General features: G+C 40.6%; 1 protein-coding gene across 8 annotated transcripts in view; it reads right to left on the reverse strand.

The window, feature by feature from the left end:
- Positions 1 to 26,070, reverse strand: part of CNOT4 (CCR4-NOT transcription complex subunit 4) — a 90,928-nt gene that overhangs the window by 32,940 nt on the left and 31,918 nt on the right. For 3 of the 8 annotated variants that reach the window (XM_019514981.1, XM_019514986.1, XM_019514983.1), the window contains 8 exons: positions 21,016 to 21,102; positions 20,302 to 20,403; positions 18,575 to 18,700; positions 16,501 to 16,634; positions 12,792 to 12,950; positions 9,415 to 9,472; positions 8,840 to 9,089; positions 4,606 to 5,103 (listed from right to left, as the gene is read on the reverse strand). In XM_019514981.1, the coding sequence (XP_019370526.1) occupies positions 4,606 to 5,103; positions 8,840 to 9,089; positions 9,415 to 9,472; positions 12,792 to 12,950; positions 16,501 to 16,634; positions 18,575 to 18,700; positions 20,302 to 20,403; positions 21,016 to 21,102 (1,414 nt within the window). The remainder of the gene's footprint in view (positions 1 to 4,605; positions 5,104 to 8,839; positions 9,090 to 9,414; positions 9,473 to 12,791; positions 12,951 to 16,500; positions 16,635 to 18,574; positions 18,701 to 20,301; positions 20,404 to 21,015; positions 21,103 to 26,070) is intronic. The other 5 variants (XM_019514984.1, XM_019514987.1, XM_019514988.1 and 2 more) reach the window with 3 other exon arrangements.

The following is a 26,070-nucleotide window of genomic DNA, read 5'->3' on the forward strand; positions in this document are numbered from 1 at the left end:
AAAAAAAAAAAAAAAGAGTCCATAAACACTAATCCAAGACCTATTTCAACACTTCCCCAAAACTAGTGCACTGTTCTGGGCCATTAAGGGTGCTGACAGACCTGGGGGGGGGGACAAAGCCCCAGTGCTTTACTGGAAGAGGAATCACGTCAGTTTGACCCACCACTCCAGCATCTGTATAGCTTACGTGTTTCAGTGGGGCTTTTGGGTGCTTTTTTTCTAGTAGCTTATTCAATCAGCTATTAGATAAAAGCACCAAAATGCCCTGCTGAAGCATGCATGCTATACAGATGCTTGGTGAGCTGGGTCAAACTGATACAATTTCTCTTCTGGAGCACATACTGTGCTTGGTGCAGGGGCACGCGGAGCTGAAAGTAGAGCACTGTTTTTAATTTTTTTTCCCCATGTCTGTAAGCACCCAACCAGATATTTTATGCCATGATTCACTGGAGAACCAGTTTTTAAGCCTACATTTTTCTGAGGTACAAGTCTTCTCTAGAATCAATCACACTGCCCAGCAATGAAGACAGTAACTCCACTGCCTTTTCCAGCAGTATTTTGACAAAATTAAAACTGTATGACAAGTCTTCCAGCCACTCACCCACAAGACAGCCACTCTATACCAAACAAAATGTCACCATGAAAACCCTCACAATCAGAAGCCATACCATTAAAACAATTAGTGAAGCCAATTAAAGTCTCTAGTAATTCATTTTTAGAACCAATCAAATCTGTTTGCCAGGGGGTTAAAGGAAATATTAAATGTTTTACAGGCACATGCAACCCAAGAACACTCCAGTCTTGAGTCTTTATGCATTTGAGTATGAGGCCAACTGCCTAGATAGGTATTAAAAGCCTTTCAATTATAAATGCATACTATTATTACCATCTAATGTCATTTGTAAATCACAGCAGAGATGTTAAGTCTAACTGGCATTACTTTAGCTGATAGAAAACCATCAAATACACACTGGATGGGTTTTTTTAATATGGTCCTTTAAATTTTTTTTTAAATATTATCTTGCTCCATGTATCCCTCTATTTATGGTTGCTGACTACTACCAACAGCTCTGTTTTCAAGGTTTGGAAAGAAAAATAAATAGTTCTGTTCTAGATTAGGTAGGAGGTAGCTTTAAGGCACCTTATTAAATGCTGAAAAATGCAACTGCACTGGAGTACCAAAGTTAAATGCTGAAGTGGTCTCCCTTTACAGCTCTAAAATAAAATATGAATTGTTAGAATAGCAAAAAAATAAAAAGAGCTATATTTAAAGCATTCCATTATTGTCATACAAAAATTTAGCACTAAAAGTTTCATTTAACTGACTAAATGTCCAAATTCTTTGTATTAATGCAAGCCAATTTTAGGCTTGATGAGTAGCAAAATAGTCTGTTGGTTTCAAATTGCAAAGTTTTGTGAAGTGTCTCTTTTTAAATCAGTTTGATTTTGAACACAAAAGAGAAAGCTGAAAATGAGTGAGATGATAAAAAAAGTTAATTGGATGCATAAGAGGATCAAGTCTTCAGCTTACATACTGATTCAAGTATTGGTAAAGCAGTCCTGTAAGTGTTCATTTTCCAATGACTGATCCTTGGAAACATTCAGTTTGATGGAAGCAGTGCTGTTGAAGTTTGTAGACAAGATTCAGGATCACCCCTGGCTTTTTTAATCCTCCATGTAAGTTAAATGCTGGAAGTTGGACTCCTGCTGCTAAACTAAATGCTGCTTCTATTTTTCCTAAAATTCTCTAATATTGATATGGGCTTTATTGTTGCTTTCTGCTTGACTGAAAGGAATTTCATGTATGCCTTTCAATTAAAATTCACTTTGCAGTAAAAAAAATCTCTCATGCAGGGCCTTGTTAGCATGTAAATTAGTGTACTAGAATACAATAATAGGTTCATTAGTGTAAATGCAGCTTTCAAGGCCTGGCCTACATATAGGTTTCATACTGATGTAATTGCTAGCTAAGAATCGTTTTCCCCCCCTCCTCTCCCACCCTTTACCAGCACAGTGTTCTGTGTGGGTGCAGTTTTACTAATGTATTAAACCAGGCTGGCTTATTCCTTTATAAAAACTATACCTTGTAAGAGGTATGGGCATGTGAACAAGTTATCACAAGATAAGCTTGTGTGTGAGTTTACAGCATCTCAGCTACTTTCTAGTAACTGACAGTATATGCCGGCTCTTATCCCACTGTAAGGAGGAGATAGGTTGCCCCTCCATGAAGGCAGGATAAGAAAGTACAGACAGCTAACATGCAGTAGCCAACCCACTGTAAGCGCACACATTAAGCTTACCTTGCAGGAATTTAAGCAATCCTTTATAAAACATTATTATGCGAGTACAGAGGCATCCACACCCTACCCTACAGTTCTACTGCTTTCACTATGTCTTTCTTTGCGCATGTCTAAATATACTAAATTGCCTGCAAAGAATGATTTTTTTTTTGTTAGAGGGGCCTGTAGCTCAGAGACCCAGCTGAAATGCCAGTTGCCAAGAGCTAGAATATTAAAGATAAACTGTAATAAGCCAAAATATTGTAGAAGAAACATTCCCAATTCCTAGTCACAGACCAGGATCTCATTTTGGCCAGTACAGAAACAAAAAAACAAAACAATCTGGTATATTAGTAGTTAGGCCAGATTTGGAGCAGTCAGTTTATTTATATGGAGGTGATACTTTACCGGAGAGCAAACAGACTCCTTTTCACCTGAGAACCAGGCAATAACACCACCCTCTGTAATTAGGAAGTCATTTAAAGGTAGTTCCAATTACTTTAGAAACTATACCATACAACTTCCAGAAGAATTTTTCTGGTTTTGTTACTAGAAGTTAGTTATAATGGAAGTTATATGGAAAAACTGTTCCATCAGAACATGGTTATTTATGGGCATTATCCAGGCATTCTCAAAAACAGACAGGGAAAATGCACTAGTGGGCATAAAGCTGTGACTTTGTGTGTAAAAAAAACAAGTGCCAAGAACGATCTGCCTGAAGGCCATTAAAATGATGCAATTTTAAGAATGATCTTGCAAGCCCATCAGCGTTGGGATCAAAGCCTTATTACACAGCTGGGATTATCTGCTTTGCAACACTCCGGGATATTCTAGCCATAATAGTTCATAAAATGGGACCGTAACCCTGCCACTAGCTTTGGTCCAGGACAAAACATAGCAAGTCAGAACTCAAGAACAGCTTTCAGGGTCTTCAAGTGTACATTTAATAGTGCAAAAGGTCTTCTTCCTTTCATCAAACTGTCATTTGAGTGAAATATCCCCAAAGTGCAGTTTAACAAAAGAGAGAGAGGGTAGGGAACCTCTCTCATTTGTCTAAAATAAAATTCCCTTTTCCGTCCGAATTGAGTGCCAGCTAATTCAAGGTAGCCAACATCTCCGTTGAGGATAGCTTAAAAAGGTCCATACATTTATTCTAGGCTACAAATACTACTGTTTTTTCCCCTAGCAAGAAGTTTAGAAAAAGTTATGGAAACCCTAAGCCCCTGACATGCCTTTTTTCTTTTTTCTTTTAATAAAAGTGAAGAGGTAAAAACCAAAAAAAAATTAGAAGTCTACACTCAAGGAGCAAGAATACACAGCACATACTTCCAAGGTCACTCTGTCTTTAGATTTAAAATCATTTAAATGTTTATGCAAAATAGCTGCAAAGATCATAATACTGGTAATATCTCATGGAGTAACTTTTCTCATCCTGTGCCTATAAACAGTTTGGAGTCCCTTTTTCTTAAGCTGCTAGTTAACTTAAAGCACAAACAGTAGTCAATTTCTCTCCTCCCTACAGAAGAACCTGCTGAGGCAAAGCTACTAAAATAGGCATGGGAACATAATAAGTTCCCAAACCCTGAAAATGAACAGTGAATCAGAACATTTTTGTCCATTTAGCCCTCCAGTTACAAAGCCTGCTGCAATATCATAGCAATCAAGCCATGAACTACCATATTAAAATCAGCATTTGTTTTCACAGGACACCACAGATTGCACCTCTGAGTGTGGATGAATCCTCTTCGCTGACTGAATGCTCATGACCATGTGTATAAAATCAGCATAACATTAAAACCATTTGAAGCACACAAATAAAATAGCAACGAAAGTTGTAATATGTTGTTATGTGTGGGAAGTTGTAATACGTTGTTATGTGTGGAAGGGAACAAGCCAGCTGAGGCAGCTGACAGGTGGCTTTATCCCTTATGTTTGCACAAATTACCATAAAGAATATTTTGCACAGTGTTTTTAAACTCTGATGAGCACATGCATGTCAACTCTGGAGTTGCATTGCCTACACTTCCTTTAAGTTCTCATGGAAGGCCAAAACCTGGCAAGACTGAAGAACCAATATCTTGGCATAAAATTATCGGGCACAAAATACTCCACCTTCCTTATAAAGCTCAATGTTACAAGGCTAAGCACCCATTATACCTTCTGAAAAGAAGCTGAAAAGGGCTCATTTAAAACAATATTTTCCCCACAACAAATCCTAAGATAAGTCACAAGTAGCATTCTAGCTTCCTTCTTCCCACCCTGGCTCAGAGAAGCTGAAAAGAATGAACAAACTGGATCATATTCATGGCTGCCCTGATGCACCTACCTGATATAGGGATCCCTCCCAGACCTGTGCTGTGCTGTGGTGGGAGATTCAAGTCCAAGAAATTACTATTTGAGGTGGGATTTGCTGTGTGGTTCAAGTGCATGATGTTATTGCGTGGGAAGGCCATCCAAGGATAGCGAGCTGCTTGGCCTGGAAAACTGAAGGAGTTGTAAACTGCTCGGTGCTGTTGAAACTGTGGGAACCTCTGTGGCAAGACTGGAAAGGTGCTACTGAGAGAGTTGGCATTTGGGGGTACAGCAGGATGCAGGAATCCGGAGCCTGACCCTTTGGCGGTTGTAGTGTGTGGGGTAGGGTTCTGAAGAGATGTGGGCGAGAGGGAAGGTTGGTCTTGGACTGACAGTTCCTTCTCAATCAGGTCTGCTAAGGCTTTGCGGGTGATGTCAAAGGGGTCAAACCCTAAGTCGTCCTCTTGCTGTTTGGAGGAACCAAACCCAAAAGCTGCTTGCCAGTCTGTAGAGGAGGATACTGGGATGGTTTCTGTGGGACAGAAAAATAATTATATTTAATTATGCACAAAAAAAGAGGTGGGGGGAAGGAGAGAGACCATTTTTAATAAGGCAGTATTTTCAACCTCAATCCAATTAAATGTCAATATTATTTCACGCTATATACAGTTTACAATACTGCATCAAAATCATCTGCTACTTAAATTAGATCTACTTCCATAGATCATCCTATCTTCCTGTTGCACCTAACCAGGGATTTGTGAGAATCCGAGATCATAATCTCCTGTTTTATTGCATGATCCAGCAGAAACAAACAGTCCAAGTTCAGTACACAAACAGGGCCTTTAATAAATACCTTTAACAACAAAAAACAACTAAAATACAGTTCAACTAAATAGATGCTCTTATTGAATGCTGAGTTTGTACCAGTAAAAGATCTATCCACTAATATATTACTCAGTGGAAGTGTGACTAAGCAAAAAAACTCCTAAGCCTGATTAAATAAAAGTTCTGTTCAATTCAATATTTTGCTTTTAGCTCTACTGTGCTTCAGGGCTGCTATGCAACAAATTCTGTAGGAGGGGAGCAAAAATCTGGCTTCATTGTGTATTTGAATAATTCTACGCAAGCCTCTAAATTGATTGTTGACAATGCATAAAAGAAGCTGAATTACTTGATTTCTTATCAAAGTGCACATTTAACACAAAAAAGCTGTAGAAAATAGCTGTACTAAAAAAACCCTGCATTTTAATGACTGTTGCAGGCATGAATTGCCCAAAGTCACTTCCTTGAATTTCTATTTTCTTTTTCTTATGCAGTTGTTTATATTTAAAGCTATTTAGCTCATAGTCTCCATGAATGCTGGGAATGGTCATTAGATTTAAGAAAAATGCAGAGAATGTATTGAAGAGAAACATTTTGAAGCCTCTCTATATAAAGGCAGTCTCTCTCACTCATCTGCATCATCTCCTCCTGCTGACAGGGTGAATGAAGCCAGTGTAAAACAGAATACTGGAAAAATTATTGCTTTAGGCGACTGGAAAAAATTTCTGAAGTTGCTTATTTCACTTCTTGAAAAAAATTGGGTCTATTAACTTTCACATTAATCTTTAGCTGGACATTTAACGTATACAGACAGATTGACACACACTATGTATAAAGAAAAGTTTTAAGTATGAAGGTTCAGTTAAATAGCAACAATGCTTTTGACCATCATCATTTGACACTGGTGGGGGAAAAAAAAATCCTGTGGGAGATGAAGGGGAGAAAGTACGAATGGTGCCTGAAAGTTCTCTTCTCCCCGTGTTTCTCATTCCTTGCATGCAGTCTTTCAAACTGCAGTACCCCACACAGTTCCTTACTAATGACTAACAAGATTATTACTTCAAGTAGGTATGTAGCTTACCTTTTGATACTTAACTCATAAACAAAAGTTATGCTGATCTTAAATTAAAATGACCTGAAAGTAAGTCACTTAGTCAAACCAGAGACTTTCCAAGATGCAGAGTTCTCCAAAAACCAAAATTCCTATAGAGCATTTGTGCACTTAAGCACTTTGTAGTGATCAACAACATAACATAACAAGGATGTACCAAATACAGAACATCCCATTCATGTAAGCAGGAAAGCAACTTAGGCTATGTTACCTCTCTACTCAGCACTACTCCTTATCTGGAGTACTGCATGTAGCTCTGGGATCAACATGTTTTTAAAAAAGGACATGACGAAGTTAGAGGGGGTCTAGAGGCAAGTAACAAAGATGATCAAGGACTTGAAAGGTAAGTCATATGAGGAGAGGCTGAAGGAGATAAGCATGTTCAGCTTACAGAAACGGCATTGGACCAATGGCTTGAAGTTGCAACAAAGTAAGTTTAGATTAGATTAGATTAAATATCCATAAAAGACGTTTTAACTGTGGAAACAGTGAGGCAATGGAGTAGACTGCCTACTAGGGCTGTGCCAAGCTTCGGTCCCCAATTCAATTCGGCGGAGATTCAGCCCGATTCAGTGACCGAAACTCCAAATTGAATCAGGAGACCCTTTAATCTCTCTGAATAGAGATCAGAGCCCTCCAAATTGATTCTGAGCAATTCAGTCATAGACCCAGCTTTAAATGTTTTTTCTACATACCTCTAGGCAGCAGGAGGCTCATGAATGCTGCAATGCTGGGGCAGATGGAGTGTCCCACAGAAGCGCGAGGGGTTCTCCAGCATGCTCAGCAGCAGACCCAGAAGTGGACCAGAAGCACTTCTGGGTCCACTAGGGAGCATGCGGCGGCCTCCCTGCACCCCTCTGGCTCAGCAACTGGTGCCTCCTGGGTCTCAGGGGGCAACTGGTACCCCCCTGTGGCCGACTGCTGAGCTGGGGAGTGCAGGGAGGGCCTCTGCATGCTCCCTGGCAGACCCAGAAGTAGACCAGAAGCGCTTCTGGTTCACTTCCGAGTTTGCTGCCAAGCACATGGGGGACCCCCCTGCACTCTTGTGGGATGCTCCATCCGCCCCAGCATCACAGCATTCACAAGCCATGCCTGGTAACCCAAGATATATAGAAAAAACATTTAAAGCTGTGTCTATGTCGAACCAGCATTGAATCTTCAGATTCGGCCGAATTGAATTTGGGACAGTGATCTGAATCAACTAATTGAATCCCTATCCCCAATTCGGGCCAAATACGAATTGAATACGGCCCATTTTGCACACCCTTACTGCTTAGGGTAGTTGAACACCTCCAGCAATGGAGAGTCTACAAGAAGCTGGACAGCCACTGGTCGGGGATGACCTAGGTATAGCTATGCCATGGATATTTCCTATGATTCTGGGCTCTGCTAGTTGCTCCCCTCCCTCCAACTGCCTTTTTCCGTTATACATCAGAGTATCATAAGCCTCCCCAGAGACAATGGGTGTTGGCTATAGCTAAGAATGGAGACTTCAACAGGGGTGTGCCAGTTTTCTTGCTAGGAGTAAAGCCGGAGCATCCTGGTAGAGGGTCTAGCCTCACACACTCAGGGTCAGACCGATCACCACATCTGGGGTCAGGAAGGAATTTTACCCTGTAGTCAGACTGGTATGAACTGTGAGGGTTTTAGCCTTCCTGTGGTGAGAGGGACATGGCCCTCTACCCAGGACTTTGAGTGTATTAAATGCAATTTTATAAAAGCATTTTATTGGCTACCGTGGTTCCCCTGTTTTACCTGTGGCAGGTTAGGGTGTTAGAGGTTTATGTTGTGTCGGGGGGAGGGTGGTCTTACACATTTTAGATTATGGCTGGGATAGGGATGATCCTGCTTCAGACAGGAGGTAGGACTAGATGACCTCTGGAAGTCTCTTCCAACCCTACTTCCCTGTGGCTCTAGAATGCAAGCACCTTCCAGGTCCTACAAATCAGGCATATTTGATAACTCTGAATACACAAAAAATATCTTTAAAAAAGTGAAAAAAAATCTAGCTATTTTAGGTGACCAAAGACAAAATTAATACCCCCCCACCTTACATCCCATTCCACGCTTGTGTAGGCAGAAGCTACACATTATATAAACATGGTTTCAGCAAGTTTTATTGATATAAATATTTTTCATAAAATATAGGATATTTGAAATGCACAATAAGTATTAAAATATAAATCACTTTTAAAGAACAAGCAGATAGTGTACTTGGGAAGTGACTACAGTAGTAGTTCTATTTCCACATCATTATAGCTATCAGAAAAAAGAAAAAGAAAAAAGAAAAAAGAAAAAAAAAAGGATCCTAGTAACTAAACCACTCTCATACCTGATGTGAAGAGGCTCTGTGGTTCTGGTGCTGTTGGCCAATCGTTGGAAGTCTGTGGAGAGCTGGGAAATGGGGGAAGCCCACTTGGGATGGGGTTGGGATGCCGAAAGTTGTCCGAGAAGAGCGACTGTGACTCTGTTACAGCCCCTTCAAAGGGAGACCGTGCACTGTGATTGGATGAACTGATGGGTATAACTGGATTGGGTTTTGATAAACCAGGTGGTGGTGAAGGTGTGTCACTGTTTGATATCTAGTGGCAAAAGAGAAGAGAGAAAACAAGATATGCATCTTTACACTTACGTTATGTATTGTTTACTTAAGTACCTTAACAAAAATTCAGCTTAGACTGGGGGCAGGGGGTCTGATTAAATATTAGTCCTCTGAGCACTCAATGTCAAGTGAGCTAGAAGCAGACTTTTTTAGCAAAATTTTAAAGTTACCTATCAGTCATCAGATATTAATTTGTTATGCAAATTTTATTTCATAAAACATCTGCTTCTGAAAAGACAGCTTGCAGTTGGACTTCAGTGTTACGGAACTAAATCAACTGAATCTGTTATACTTTCAAACTGTACCTGCTGTGAGTTGTCACCATTTCCTATACTGAGAGAATCTGTAGGTTTGTCGATAGGGCTGGAGAAAGGGAGGGAAGAAAAGAAAAGGAGAAAAAAAAAATCAAGTAAGATGTACGCAACCATGGAGAACAACTAAAGTACACAAAAACAGATTATTTCATGAGTATTATACCACTAAAGACAGCACAAAACCAGATTTCACAAGATGATGAAGGAAAATCCACCCATTTACTTTCACAATCCACTCTGTGTGTTCCTTTTTTCCTGTAGAGCAACAAACCAAAAGATTTAAAGTGTTCAGAATGTTCTCTAGGCCAGTGGGGGTCAACATTTTTGGCACGTGTACCATAAATTAGCCCTGCACCTGTCCCAAGTGCTACCCAGATCCCCTCCCCTATCCAACCTGCTGTTCTCCTTTCTGTTCCCTGCCCTGTGCTCCCTACCTGATTAGCTGGGGGTTTTCTGGATTGTTTTTTTTTTTTTTTTTTTGGGGGGGGGGGGAGGGGGCAGGTTGCTTCTTGCCCTGGGCTCCCTGCCTGATTCACTGCTCTGCTTTCTGCTTCCTCCCATTTGCTGCTGTGCTACCTGTCCCCTCCCTCATCTGCTGTGTGCCACACAGAAGCTACCCATGTGACTTGTGGCATGTGTGTTGCCAAGTTGGTCAGTCCTATTCTAGGCCACTCAAACAATAGGATTCTTGTGTTACTGCAGTACTGTACCCATTTTCAATCTTAAGTATATTATCCCTAAGTCCTGCACATTCCATAAAAATAGATCTGGTGCCACAGTTTTGCTATTTCAATGACCAGCGAATAATATCCTCAGCACCACCAAATGCATTTAGTGCTAGAAAGAGGTACAAGCAACTCCTTTAAATACTAGTGATATCCTTTAGATTTGAAAGAAGGAATCTAGTGGCATCTGCAGTTTGAACTTTGCTTAATATTGTGCCACTGGCAATTCAGCTTTGTCAGAGGAACTACTAAAAACAAGAGGGAGTTCAGTCTCCAAGGAACAGGAAAAATCTGAGAGCACAAGCTTAAAAAAAAATGGTAATAGAGAAAGAAGACGGAGGCAAAGGAAATAATAAATAAAATTTAAAAAAAAATACACCACTACAAAATTCTGTTCAGTCAACAGTAAAGGCGTTTCCTGTAAACACAACCTCAGCCATTATAGTAGGCATTTTGGCACCCATAAGTGTACCAATTATCTAGTTTACAGGGATCATGGTAGGCCCACCAAGTCCCTGTAATGCAGCTTTTGGGCTGTCATCTTATCCACTCCCATGGATGCAGTGGTCTAGGGAACGTAAGGCTGAGCAACCATAAACATTTGCCTTGAAGTCAGAACTAACATGATGAGCTTATGAAAATTACAAGCCCACAGTTCAATGTACAGCATCATCTAAACGACATTAATTTGTATTATTTTTGTACCAAATACAACAAAATAATTAACATTTAGTGCCGCGCTCTAAACCCAACTGAAGTGTCCATGCATTTTGGTACTGTGAAGTCTGAATACTTTATGCTGTAGTCACTTAATTATTTGATATTATTTGTTTTTTCTTTTTAGAGTAAAAAAAGAAGAAGTGACCTAGGCTTAGAACAGTTTCTTCTTTCCTCCACTCTGATTATGTGCAAGTCAGAGTACTGAAGGAACAACAGCAATTTCTGTGCCTGTTAGTTAACCACCACCTTACATTCAGTATTAGAACTGAGCCTCAATTACTTAAAATCTTTGAGGGCAAAAAAGTGTCACCGGTCTTTTGTAAGTGTTTCAACTGGAAGTCCCTTAAAAATTAGATTTCACTCTACAGTTGAGTATGTTCAATTGCTTTAAAAGTAAATGCTCTCATATTAGCACACATGGTAGCATGCTATGGCCCAACTACAGAGCAATAATTCTGTTGCAAGCCCTTCATAAAGCATTCAACCTTCCACAGGGGAAAGATTTAACTAGAACCTCAGTCCTACAAAAATGTTAACAAATCATATACTTGGCTTCGAGTAGAAACAATATGGCTGCTTATGGCAATCAGAGTACAAAAACCAACACAGATTATACTTGGGAGCTACATAAAGAGATTAAATTAAATGCCGAGTAGGTTTTAGAAGCTAAGATGACATGAACAAATAATGCTTGTTATTCACGGGTCACTGTTTCAACATTCTCATGTAATGTGTTCCATCAAGAAAGATGGAAGAACAGCTTAAATATTGCTCATCGCTAAAATACAACCAGACCTGGGGGGCAACATAGCTACTATTCAGCTATATGCAGAACCACCACTTGAATGAAACTATGAACACCTGAGATAACTAGAACCGAGGGAAGTTTAGATGCAGAATTATCTGGCATTTGCCACAATTTCTGTTAGTATTTCTACTCAAGGGTAAAATACACACAGGTTTTCTGACCATAGCTGAACAGGACTCCTCTTAATTCTCAATAAGAAGTGGCACCTTCAGTAGTACAATGATCCTTATTCACCTTGTTAAGGCATTGGTTCAATATTGACTTAAAAAGGTTAGGTTCTGAATCAGGAACACTACATCCTGCAATACTTTGGGTTTTCAGAGTTGTCTCACCCAAGTTCTGAATAATCCAGCTCAGCATAGCTAAGGAAGATTTAGTGTAATCAGAACATAATGCAATATGACTGCAAGATACAATAAGATCTGCCCAAGATGTATGATGGGGAGTGGATGTCAACAGTACTCTAAAGAAATGCAGGAGATGCTGAAAGAAGAAAAAATTGGAAGCAGGGAAAATGTCACTCATGGAACAAATTACTTCTTCTGCCCAAACAAAACAAAGCAATTTCAGTGGAATCTAGTGTGCTGCGATTCATGTTAGTACATGAAAACTCGACTACTGCCATAAGCTATCTAGAACACAGCAAAGTGAAGAGATGGAATTTAAAGTGATCAGTTTGGCATTTACCACTTTATTCATCACAAGCCAACTTCTCAAAAATAATCAGTTAAAAGGCCTCCTGATGAACTATTAAAAAAAACCCTCGTTTTTCCTTTAATTTTTATATTCATTCAGACAAGTATGGGGTTTAGCTCTGGCTAAGATTATGCTGTGGACAGCTATGGAAACTTCCTATGCCCATAGTTCTGTCAACACGTCTTAGTTCTTACCTGTATCATCATCTACTATTTGGTGCCTATGGGTCTCTTGAACAAACTGCCAATTAAGCAGTATTCTGACACAGGCAAGGCTGAGCTGAAACTCATTTCTTCATTTGGGACCTGATCAGGATTTAAATCCAGCTCTCCAAACAGGGAGACTGGAAAATCATCCCTCCACACCAATTAGTGAGAGAGAAAGAAAGCTAGCTGAAGTATAAAAGGCAGCACAATTACCCGAAATCTGAGTCTGCACCACCATCTGGAGTCATGTGTTCTGGGTCTGTGCCATTTTCTAATATAGGAGGCGTTTTCCTGTGTTCCAGTGTTAAACCGTTGGCCGATTTACTTGAACTCTGTAATGATGGCCAGGCATCTTTGTTATTACTGTTGGGTCTGGAAAAAGGCAAGAGTGAAAAAAAAAAAAAAAAAAAAAAAAAAAAAAAAAAAAAAAAAAAAAAAAAAGAGTTCAAGTTATAAAGAAAGTGTTTAAAAAAGAGTTTTAAACACTGAGGAAATGAATCCTCATGCCAGACAGACCATAAGAATGGAATAATCTGGGCAGCTCTCACAGATCTTATGGCTGATGAATAAAAAGGCTCCTTGGCAAGAAAAGAATGGGAAGAACTCTCCATTTTCTGCAGTGATTAGGTAGGTAACTGGGTCACCGACAATGGAGTCCAAACTTGTCCATTTGCAAAAATCCATTTTGACAGCTTCAGATATATATAAAAATCTTTAGACTTGCTCTAACTTAATGTCTTCATGGCATCCCAGAAACATTCACCAGTTCTCTTAATCATGAACTGCTACCTATTATAGTATAGTAGATCTTCTACACCCCCAACATATGGCCAAGGATTTTCCTAGGCTGACTTGAGAGTGTAAACTGAATCTGATTGCCAGTATGACAGTCCATAGCATCATCAACAGACCACGAGGCCAGCCAGGGCACCTCATTTTAGAACAGCCTATCCAAGTTATTTGTCCAACTCATTTTAGTCTAAAAAATGTCAAGAAAGTAGGCTTCATCCCAGAGTATCGTTGATCTGGAAAGAGGACCTCAAACGGAAGTTAGCTAGTGCTGTAGGGAGGCATATTGTCAGAAGGCAATATTTCAGCCAGTTTTAATTTCTCTCCATATAGATACACTTAAGTCAATATTGTTGTCAGCATAAGCCACAAATCTTAAATCCCATGTTTTCTACCTTCATTTTTTTTTTTTTTTTTTATCTGCTCACCCCATTTTGAAAAAAAGCATCCCACTTGGAGGCAAGCAAGTGCTCAATGTACAAACATTTCCAGTACCATGTGTATTTTTAAAAGAAAGCCAAGAGTCTTAACGTCTTTCTGGTCTACTTCATAAGCGAGACAACCTGCATATGCAATTAAGTTTGTCTGTTGCTACAGTAGAACTTCAAGTCTTATTCATTTATCTTTGAACACAACAGTAGTTGTCCACATGTTATTGGAAAATATTCTATTTGGTTTCCAACTACCCTGCTCTAGGCATCAGCTTCTACATACACCTATAAACCAGGTCAAATCTTTCAATCTCATCTTCACTCTGCACACCTTAAGAGGAGTTGAAAAAGGCATCCTTTTTAAAATCCTTCTCATCAAATGATCAATTAAAAAAAAACATCTTTCATGGCATGTGACAATTTATTCACTATTCCCCAATCTCTCCCAGCTACAAGAAAATTTGAACCATAATTTGATTCTACTAGGACACCTTAATGTTGGGTGCATTTCTGAAAAAAGTAAAATTAACAGAAGACTAACAGATTAAGTACTTCTTTAGTCCAAAAATCACTACTAGGATGGAATTTATTTGACGTTTTGTCCAGAATAAGAAAAGGTATCTTGCCTCAGAATGAAGTGGCAAAAAGCAGCAAAAGAAAAAATGTGAGAGTTCTTATGAAAGCTACAGACCTCTAAAAAGGAGTCGTTTTTGACATGGACCAGTAATCCTCATTCATTACATACTCATGATGGAAACACCTTCATATAATAAGGAATTTTGGTCCTTAAGACGCGCACAAAAGATGGAAATGGAAAAAAAAGTCCCAGAATGTTTTAATTACCCACTAATACCAATCAGGACCCAACTTTGGATTAGTTCTCATTTGTAGAGTCTGTGTATGCAACTAAACTTATGTCTGCATAACTATGGAAGGATATGCTAAGAGATATTTGTACAGACATAGTAACACAGGCAAAAATTTCAGCATCTGCCTTTAGTAAAAGTGGGGACAGGAGTGGGGATGGAGGGGGGGGGAAGAGAAACAGTGCAAAGAGAGACTTCAAACAGGAACAAACCTGGGTGCGAAGGGGGAACAAGGAGAATAACAGTAGTCTTTACCAGTAATTATCCATCTCCCCTGCTATTAATGGAAGTTCGTATTTGAATATAAATATGGAGCCCTCACAGCTCAGATTCTGCTTTATCCCACAGTGAAAACTATAATTCTAACTCAGTTATGAAATATGTTGAGGCATAGATTCTAAATTCAACCTAGCATGACAAAGGTAGTGGTATACCAGTAAATAAGACACACACGAGAAGCTGATCACAGAGTAGAAAGCTGGGGAGTTGGCCATTTTCATTAAAACAGAACAGACAAGTCAAGTTTTACCAGCTTGAGTTACATACAACAGGTGTCAATCAGTGTTTAAATGGACTTCAAAATCCCACTGGTGGAGGAGGAAACTGCACTGGCAATTCGAAACAGTGCTCCTGGAGTCTGTATTAATCCAAATCTATATGTGGTGAGGCCATTCAGATAATTAAAATTCAGACCATTTGCAGTCATGGAAGTATCATGGTACTTTTGCTAAATGCCAGGATGTAGCATTGGTATACCAGATTCCAATAATCACAGATGCTAACTAATGACTCAAATCTGTGTTGCATTTTTAAAGAGCCATTCTTTACTCCCTGTATTCTGTCATCATGTGATAGACATCCGATCAAGTTTCAAGTCAAGCAGAGATGGTTTAGACCTTGGATTTAAAACCATCAACCACTGAAAACTGCAGGAAGTGGTGTTTGTGCTTTACTTGGCAGCAAATTTCTAGAGTCAGTACTGAACCAGTGCCCAAGGCACAACATGGTACCACAGTCTTTCAGACAAGGTAAAACTGGAGGTCCTGATCACTTGCAGTCATTAAAAATCATGACACTTCCTGCAAGAGCAGGGCTAGATTATCCAAGCATCCTAGTTAAATTCCAGATGTGGTAGCTTCCCTAGCAGTTTCCCTGTATACAGTATTTCTTCCTTTTAAGCTGTAGTGCAACATTGCTGCTAATAGCAAACTTCTGTCAAAATTAAATTTCAATAGTTGGTGAACTGACCCAAAACAGACTCAAATCCCTGATCAAAAGCACTATATACAATAATGTATATATTTTTATCTTTTTTCCTCAGTATGAAGGTGTTTTTTAAATAAAAAGTTGTAATAACTCCCAAGTATCCATCTTAAGATTTAAGATTTTTACCAAGCAGACAAAAGCTGTCAAGTGGCTTTTTTAAAGAGACCCTACTTCCCTGCACCCTTCTCCCTCAAAAACAGAGATGTAGTAGTCAAAATAAAAGAGGCACCAGTATGTTTGCTAGGCACAACAAAACATCTTTGCTTTGCTATCTTTTCAGAGGGAAAGAATTAAAGCTCATTCCACACCCCAGCACTGAATTACCTAAATGTTAGTATCCAAATCTAATCAAAATATGTTCTATACCAAATACGCAAAATCACTTCAGCACTTCAGCTGTGACAGCACAGATCACCCTCTTATAGCAAAGACAGACATGCAATATTTGCCAGTTAACAATATTAATTCACATACTATTGCAGTAATAAGAGTTTGGGTGCATACTGAAACAAGGAATTAAGCGATAACTAAATGGAAAGTGCTGCCAGCCAGCCTGGCATCAGTACTTACGCATCATACCTCTGCAGTGCTGTCACTTTGTTCTTGTTCTTATCAACTGTACCCGTAGACAGCTGGAGGAAATTGGGATTTAGTTTGTACAATTCTTGCAGTAGCTTCTGTTCATATTCCTGGTGTTTACCCGCCTGGGAAAAAAGTTAAATACAGATGGCCCTGGATTATAAGTACATACTCCTTTCCCCTAACAATAAGTGTTTAAAACATCTTGGGCATATACTAAGGCTTTGCTTAAATACATTCAAATTGGTGCTCTTTAATCTCAGTCAAGAGGTTGTTCCAGGCAGTCTGAGGCTCGCATATAGGCTCTCTCAGCTGGCTAAACCTGGCAATCCACTAGCAGCTTTGAACACAAAATTTATCCTCCCCCACTCCCTTTCCCCTCTGACAATTTCTCTGCTTTTGAAGTTAATTTGCTGAAGCCTTTCACTTGAACTGGAGAATAAGATGCAACCACTAGGATACCTTCCAAATAAAACTAAACAAATTTCCAGAGGAAGTTTGCATTTTACATCTCCTGACCAGATTAAGCTATTTAAGGGTAGGAAAGGAAAGGAGAGAAACAAAGTCTCTTCATTTCAGAATTCCTTTCCTGTTGCAAACTCCTGAATTTCAAAGACTATTTTAAAAGCAATTACACTGCTACTATTAAGTTGCATGAAAACTCTGGTTGAATGGGAGCTGTTCAATGAAAGAAGCAGATTTTGGGGCAGAAGTACTATAGGGAAAGAAATATATTACTTTCAGAAATTGGGGAAAGATTTCTCAACCTGGAATTTTTCACACTGCAGAGAGACTGTCTTTTTGGAGTGGGTAAAGACATTAGATTCTTTCAGTTCAGAACTATTTAAGTTAGCAGAATATGCTTAGGATGTTTTTTTTGTTTTGTTTTGTTTTTTTTAAGTTTACTCAAAACCCAATGCAGTGTGACGGTTTCAGAAGTCATGTAAAAGTGACTGGCAACTGAAAGGGATTCATGCTAAATATTAAGACTCTGCTTTTCCTTCTCTTGTGTTTCAACAGCTAATTGAGGGAATCTGATATCACAAAATACAATTTTTGCAGCTTAAATTTTAGTACCTACCACCATTTTAATTTTAAATTATTAATTCCGTCTAACATCTATAACTGCAAGTGGGAAGAAATGAATTCAACTGCCAATCATTGCATGCAGTGCTCTCAGACTCTATAACAAGCACAACAGAAAAAGATATAACAGCCAATAGTATCTACTGCTGAAGAAAACTCCCCACCCCTTTAAAATCGTAAATATACTCTTAATACTAATTCATATAGTTTCAGAAGACCACTTAGTTTTTGGCATAATGAAGAAAGCCAAGACACTAGTAAATTTAATTGTATTCAGTGCCAAGACCTCAGAGGAATATTACCTCACAACTTAACTAAAAAGTAATTTTTTAGCCTTAAGCAGCAAAAGTATTGCCTCATTTAAATAGTCCCCAAACACTATCCTATTAAGGTTCACCCCAGGTCAGTACATCCACCACTTTCACAAGTGCACAGACACTTCAGTTGGTATTACATACGTGACATCACACTTCATTAACACAAACCTTTAGAATTCTCCAAAGGAGACACACTTATTTTGCACTCGTGACACTTACGCGCTACACTGATCCAGACTCAAAAAGACAATCCTTCCAAGATCACTTTGAAACAAGTTATCAGCTTTCAGGGACAGAGAGAGACCTCCTTATTCTCCCCACTCTAAATAAAACACACTTTTCTGAGGCATTTGTAACAAATGCTGCACCTTTACAGAAATATTCTGCTGTAGCACAATTACCCTCATAGCATCTTTGTACTCTTGCAGCTACTTAGCACCCTTTTCATCAGATGAAGATGATGTAATCAGGAATTTTTCCTAAAACCACCATTTAAATGCTCTTACAATCCCATTGACTTTCCATCTATTGAGGAATTCCTTTTCTGAGCCCACAGAAGCACCACACTTAAAGGAAATGTAGCCAATTGCACCACCAGCTACATCCAATTTGTCAAGTATCCTTTTACATTCTGAAGAGAATGTTCCTCTCCGTGTATGTACCTGCATCTCCTCTTTTGTGAAACTGGCTGCTTCATCCCCCAGCTCATGTAGATACATGCAATCTGGTTTTGGACACTGCATATTCTTTAGGAAATAACTGCAGTATTTTGTTGTACCTAAAGAAGCCTAAAACAAGCGAGGGGGAGAAAGAGACAAATCATATTTACAGTATAGGAAAAAAAACAGTTGTGTCAAATTATAGCACAGCTTCCTAAAATAAAAATCCGTTTAATCTAAACAAGTTTTTTTGAGGGTTAAATATGAAGCTAGTGACATGAGACTTATGAAAATCAGAATTACTTCAAGTAATTTATGATCTAATAAAAAAACAAAGCCAAGCATGAGTAAATATTTTCATATCTATGAAGAATAAGAAAAAAACCCTTCAAATTACAAGCCTGTATTTTATTACAGGGTATATTCATTCCAGGGCCATTCCTCAAAACATCAGATAAAAGAGTTCAGGCTCAGGACTCTTAGGTTCTACACGTAGTTCTGCCACCAGCTTTAGGAAATCAACCTACATTTCCATTTACCTCTGTGTAAAAAGGCAAAAACATACCTGCCTTCCTTACAGGACTTTCTTAGCATGTGTCAGCTACTGCAAAAATCCTACCATGAAAGTTTCTCTAGAATCTGCCTAGGCATAGGTGATGGGTAGGGGGTGCACGTCCTGTCCCGTACCCCCCCGGCCCCGAGAGCCAGCACTCCACTCTAGGCTTAGGCGACAGGCAGGTGGAGCACTGGTGCCCAGCACCCTGCAAGAAGTGGCACTTCTGGGCTCGAAGTCTGGCCATGGGGGGAAGCCCCCCTCCAACATCACTGCAGCTGCCTGAGGACAGTCCCCACTCGGCCCGCCCTGGCCACCACCTGCAGGCGGTCACTATGAGCTCCCAGCCCCAGGAGACACGCACTGCCTATTCGCCAAGGAGTTAACTCTTGTAATTTGTTGGCTGTACAGCATCAAGTGTGTTAGGATAAAAATAACTACTCCCTTTCAATTCAAGCTTCACATACTGTCTGTAAAGCACACAACTAACTAATAAAATGGAGCTTGTGAAGAAGTTGAGGACAAAAATTAAAGTTAAGATGGTGGGCATGGGATGTTATGGTTAATATTCTGGTCTCACAAGAAACCTGGGCCTGACTTCTGGGCCAGTATTCTTGCGCCCTGGCTGACTGCTGGTAAAAAAAAAAAAACACAACCAAGGAGGAAAAGGTGCTTCATGAGTGATCACTGATAAACATCTTAGCAAGAGGGACTGAAGAAAGTCAACATGCCAGAATAACAAAAGGAAGGGAAGGCAAGACAGAAACAGACAGGTGTATTTTATATCACAACAGAGAACATCTCTCCATTTTTAGCTTCACCCATTTCCTAGGTTCAGACTTTCATGAAATACTATGGAAATCCAAGTGTTAACTATTTTCAAAATACAGTTCTAATTTATACAGTAAAGCTTTGCACCATTGCTTTTTCCAAACTAACTGAAACTCTTGACAAGTTATCTATAAGTTTAAATAAAATTCCAGGAAGTTCACTTGACTAGTAAGCAACATATATACACAATCGAAGACTGAAAAAGTTGGTTTACATGAACACTGCACCTAACTGGCAGCTTTCCTTCACTAATATATCAATGCATCTGAAGAAGCAGATTTTTAGAATCTGCACTTAATGCTACAGTCTTTGCACATGCAGATAACAGTCCACAAAACAATATTACCTTAAGTGTTCTGCCGTCTACTACCACATTATTAACACACTGTATAGCTCTCAGAGCATCTTCTGACCGGATGTAGGTTACATACGCACTTGCGCTCGGACCCTAGAATGGAAGTATCCCACAGTGTTCAATTATTTCTGGATAAGTATTGTTATTTATTTGAAAGAATGACTCGTTAGCAATCTGACTAAATTTGAGGTTAAGTATTTAAATGTAAAAGTCTAATGAAATTTATCTAAGTAAAAATATTATAGATAGCTGGGAAAAAGGATTCTTAAAACTGAAGTTTGCTAAAAGCTTTACGTTCATGGGAGTTGTTGGTTTTTTCCCCCTTTTTTAAATAAATGCTAGAGATTTAAGAAAATGAGGATACTGGTGAATGGACAAACAAAATATACAGCAAGGTGATGATGACACTTTTTTTTTTTTTTTTTTTTTTTTTTTTTTTTTTTTAACCATGATCACCTACACTCTGCAGTAAATGCTCACATATACACTCTTACCCTGTGATAAGTGAGACATAATTAAGAGAGACATAAGCTTTCATAGACAGCAACCTATTTCCATAGACACAGCATCTGACGAAAGTTCTTGCCTTTCTGAACAAGTTGGATTAAGTTGCTGCCCCATCCCACTTCCTGCCTGACTTCAGACTAACGCAGCTAATCCCCTCTCTCATTAGCACCACAAACATTAGAACCCCCACTGCCTTACCTGTGAGCCTGCATATGATGTGCTGTTGTTGATAACTACTTTATGTATTTTACCAAACTTCCCAAAATATTCTGGTCGTTTCAAAACCTGAAGGAAGAATAAACAAATTATACTGATATACTGAGAAATTAACACCACAAGTGATATAGCAGTTCTATTTGAAAATGGATTTCTTTGCACAAATCTGCAATTGAGACTTTAAGAAACAGTGAAAAATAAAACTTTTCTACAAAGAGGTGGCAAATCATATGGATGTAGGTGTTTCTCCAAAAAACCTCTTAAAATTTAAGAGGCAAACTTATATTATTACCAAAATTAAAAGAGGAACGCCCTCTTGCAAAAAGTCCAGGGTGAAGGACGCTGCCCCACTAGGTGCCGCACTCTTCTTGACCTACTGCTCACAAACAGGGAAGAATTGGTGTGGGATGTAGAAGTGGATGAAAAGTTGGGCAGCAGTGACCATAAGATGACTGAGTTCAGGATCCTGACAAAAAGAAGAGAGGAGAGGAGAGCAGCAGTGTGGACCCTGAACTTCAGAAAAGAAGACTGACTGCCTCAGGTAACTGATGGGCAGGATACCCTAGGACGCCAGTCTGACAGGAAAAGGAGGAGTTCAGGAGAGATGGTTGTATTTTCAAGAAGCCTTACTGCAGGCACAGGAACAAGCCATCCTGACACGCAGGAAGAATAGCAAATGTAGCAAGCAACCAGCTTGACTTAGCAGAGAACTCTTCAGTGACCGTAAACACAGAAAGGAAGCTAACAAGAAGGGGAAGCTTGGACAAACAACACGGGAGGAGTATAAGAATATTGCTTTGGCATACAGAGATGAAGTTAGGAAGGCCAAAGAGCAATTGGAATTGCAGCTAGTAAGGTACAGGAAGGGGAACAAAAAGGGTTTCTACAAATATATTAGCAACAAGAGGAAGGTCAGGGAAAGTGTGGGTCCCTTACGGAATGGGGGAGGCAACCTAGTAACAGATTACAAGGAAGAGGCTGAAGTGCTCAATGCCTTTTTTACTTCTGTTTTCACAGGCAAGATCAGCTTCCAAACTACTGCACCAGGCAGCACAGTTTGGGGAGAAGGTGAACAGTCCTCAGTGGTGAAACAACAGGTTAGGGCCTATTTAGAAAAGCTGGACGTGGACAAGTCTACGGGGCTGGATGCAATGCATCTGAGGGTGCTGAAGGAACTGGCTCAAGTCACGACAAAACCACTGGCCATCATTTCTGAAAACTCGTGGCAACTGGGGATGTCCCAGGAAAAGGGCAAGTATAGAGCCCATCATTAAGAAAGGAAAGAAGGAGGATTCAGGGAATCATGGACCAGTCAGCCTCATCTCAGTCCCTGGAAAAATCATGGAGAAGATCCTCAAAGAATCCATCTTGAAGGAGAAGGTGATTAGGAACAGACAGCATAGATTCACCAAAGGCAAGTCATTCCTCACCAATCTGCCCTCTACGATGAGATGACTGGCTCTGTGGATGCAGGGAAAGCAGTGGGCACAACATATCTTGACTTCAGCAAGGCTTTTGATACAGTCTCCCAAGCCAGCATTCTTGCAAGCAAGCTGAGGAAGTACAAGTTGGATGAATGGACTGCACGTTGGGCAGAGCTGGCTGGACTGTCAGGCTCAACGGGTAGCAATCAATGGCTCAATGTCTAACTGGCAGCCAGTATTAAGTGGAGTCCTCCAGGGGTTGGTCCTGAGGCCAGTTTTGTTCAACATCTTCATTAACGATTTGGAAAATGGGATGGCTTGCACCCTCAGCAAGTCTGCGGATGACACCAAGCTGGGGGTATAGTAGATGCACTGGAGGGTACGGCTAGGATTCAAAGTGACCTAGACAAATTGGATGACTGGGCCAAAAGAAGTCTTATGAGGTTCAACAAGTACAAATACAAAGTCCTGCACTTAGGATGGAAGAATCCCATGCACTGCTACTGCTTGGGAACTGACTGGCTAAACAGCTGTACAGGAAAAGGACCTGGGGGTTACAGTGGACAATAAGCTGGACATACGTCAGCAGCGTGCCCTTGTTGCCAAGAAGGCTTACAGCATACTAGGGTGCATTAGGAGGAGCACTGCCAGCAGATCAAGGGAAGTAATTATTCCACTCTATTCTGCACTGGTGATGCCACACCTGGAGCACTGTGTCAGATTTTGTATCCTCCCCCTTAGAAAGGATGTGGACAAATTGGAGAGAGTCCAGCAGAGAGCAACAAAAATGGTGAGGGGGCTGGGGACTGAGGACATGACTTCCGAGGAGAGGCTGAGGAAATTCGGTTTATTTTGTCTGCAGAAAAGACAGGGGATTTGATAGCAGCCTTTAACTACCTCAAGGGTGGTTCCAAAGAGGATGGAGCTGGACTGTTCTCAGTGGTGACAGATGAGAAAACAAGGAACAATGATCTCAAGTTGCAGCAAGGGAGGTTTAAGTTAGATATTAGGAAACTCTCTCACTAGGAGGGTGGTGAAGCACTGGAACCGTTTACCTACAGGGGTGGTGGAATCTCCATCCTTGGAGGTTTTTAAGGCCTGATTTGACAAAGCCCTGTCTGTAAATGATCTAGCTAGTGATGGTGCTGCTTTGAGCAAGGGGTTGGACTCCAGATAATCTCCTGGAGTCTCTTCCTAATTTTCTATGATTCTATGACACTGTGCATACTTGACACTTGAAATTTAGTGCCTTTTGGGATCAAAAGCATCTAAAACCTTCCACAGCCAGCTGTTTCCTACTAAAATGGGTTGGCCTGTACTCTACAGCAGGGTGTCAAACATATGGCCCTTAGGCCAGATCTGATCCATGGGTCTGTAGACCAACCTTGTGCACCAGCCCCAGTCCCACATGCTGCAGACAGCATGGGTGAGGGGGTAAGTCCAGAGCACTGCATGTAGCCTGTACCCCAGACCCCCTGTCCACCTGCAGCACCAGGTCCAGGCCATATGCCATGAGCAGGGCACACCAAGTGATAGCTCTAGAGGTTGAGTGCATGGCAAGTCCTGGGGTCAGCATGTGCTGCATGTAGTGCATCAGGCTAGACCACAGCCAGCGCATAGGTCCAGTCTGGCAGAGTACCATATGGAGCATGCACCCCATGCCAGCCCCCTGTGACTGTCTGCAGCATGCGCAACCATTCCAACCCCACACGCAACGCACACCGGCCCCAGGGCTCAGTCTACATGCAGCCTCCAGAACTAACGCAGGGCACGTATAGCATTATGCAACATTTTGTGGGCAGCATGCACCCCATGCTGGCCCCAGGGGCCAGTGTGCCAACTAGACCCAGTACCACGGGTGCTACACAGGGGGTCTGTCCTGGTCCAGCCAGCAGAACAGCCCAGCAACTCTAATCCAGCTCATAGGACTGGATGAGTTTGACACCCCTGCTCTCCAGCAATGTTTCTAAACCCATGAGTCGAGACCTAAGTTGGCTACAAGAATATACAAAAAGGTCATGAACAAAACTTTAACAATAGATTCTCCTTTAAAAGAGAAAAAGGTGGGAAACTCTGGGTTTTTGCTTGCAGGCTGGCAGAGCTGCTTGCTCCCCCTGTGTCCCACACACTGTGGGGGCTGGTCATTGAAATTTATAAATGGGTCCTGGTATAAAAGAGGTTGAGAACCACTGTTCTACAGCATCTGTACATGCTAAAGAGGGGATGTAACAGCTGTTCCAGAACTCCTCTGCAGCCTAAAACTACACTAAGTGATCAAGAAAGTCTAACGTAAAGTAAACTTAAAGAGAAACAGGAAAAGTAAGTTGTAACTTGACATAAACAGCCCAATTAGTCCTTACTTTAAAGGCATCCTTAAAATCCAGGTTCAGATGCATTTTGATACATTAGAAGTTAGAGAGAAGGCTCAATTGACCTCTTTTACCAAACTCTGAAAAGTCTGGTGAGACATAGCCCCCATGTGCCAATACCACTGCAAGTGATGCAGGGACTGGACTATGAGCTGGAAAACAGTAGATGCCCCTCAGAAGTTCAATGCATCTTGTATTTTCAAGGGGAAAAACTATGACAAGATTCAGTATCAACGAGCCACCGAGTCAAACTGGAGGTAGGTTACACTTCTGTTGGGACAAAAATTTCTTCCCTAACCTTTTCAGCAATGGATTGTCTTAGCAGAATCAATAATTTCTACTTCGTATGGAAAAGCAGTTTAATGAACTCGTACAAAAGTAAACACCTCCTGAATGCTGAAAAGACTATTTCCCTAGCAGCTACAGGGGGGACCATCATGGAATTTGTAAGAGGTCTGTGGATCAATCTGTTATTGCTCTACCCAGCATACAGGGAAAAGTACCAGCTATTCAAACTCTGAAGGTGGATTAACAAATGAGGAAGAGGCTTACTTCAAGGGAATAGCCCCAGGAAAACAAGATGAGTTAACTTCTCTTTAACCCCATCTTCACACTCCCCAGTATTTTGTCCTGCAGTTCAGGTTTTATACTAGGACTATATTTGGGCTGAGATACTTCATACCTTCCTAAAGTGCAGGCACCGTTTTTCAACGAACAGCACCATGCTGGTGACATTAGGTTTTTTTTTTTGTTTTTTTTTTGTTTTTTTTTTTTACAACTATGGGTTAGCAACATGTTAAAAATCAAGGTTTACTCAATTCCTAATCACTGAATTCCACTAAACTAGAAAACTTTTTCCTGCTCAGAACAGAACAATAGCAAGAAATGAAAGACTATGCTATTAGGCAGTAGCCCTGCGTGAACAGGATTCGTTTTGGATTCGGCCGGTTTGGAGGACAGTGATTCGATTCAGTGGTTCGAAATCACTGTCCCCCATTTGGATTTGGCCAAATTAGAAATCGGAGATTTGGCACTGATGCGGAGATTCGGATCAGCCGGGGAGAGGCAAGCACAGATGGGAGGCTGCAGGTTCTCCCATGGCTCCTCCGGCTATGCTTGCTTCCCTCCAGGTGAGGGGAGCTGCAGGAGAAGCCCTCATGGCTGCCCTGCCCTGCCTGGCCCCATCCTCCACCCAGCCACAGCCTCCTGGCACTTTAAAATAAATAAAAAAAGATAGCCCTGCA

The sequence above is a fragment of the Gavialis gangeticus genome, unplaced genomic scaffold (genome assembly GCF_001723915.1).
Source record: "Gavialis gangeticus isolate Ggan-Ray unplaced genomic scaffold, GavGan_comp1, whole genome shotgun sequence".
Lineage (NCBI taxonomy): Eukaryota > Metazoa > Chordata > Crocodylia > Gavialidae > Gavialis > Gavialis gangeticus.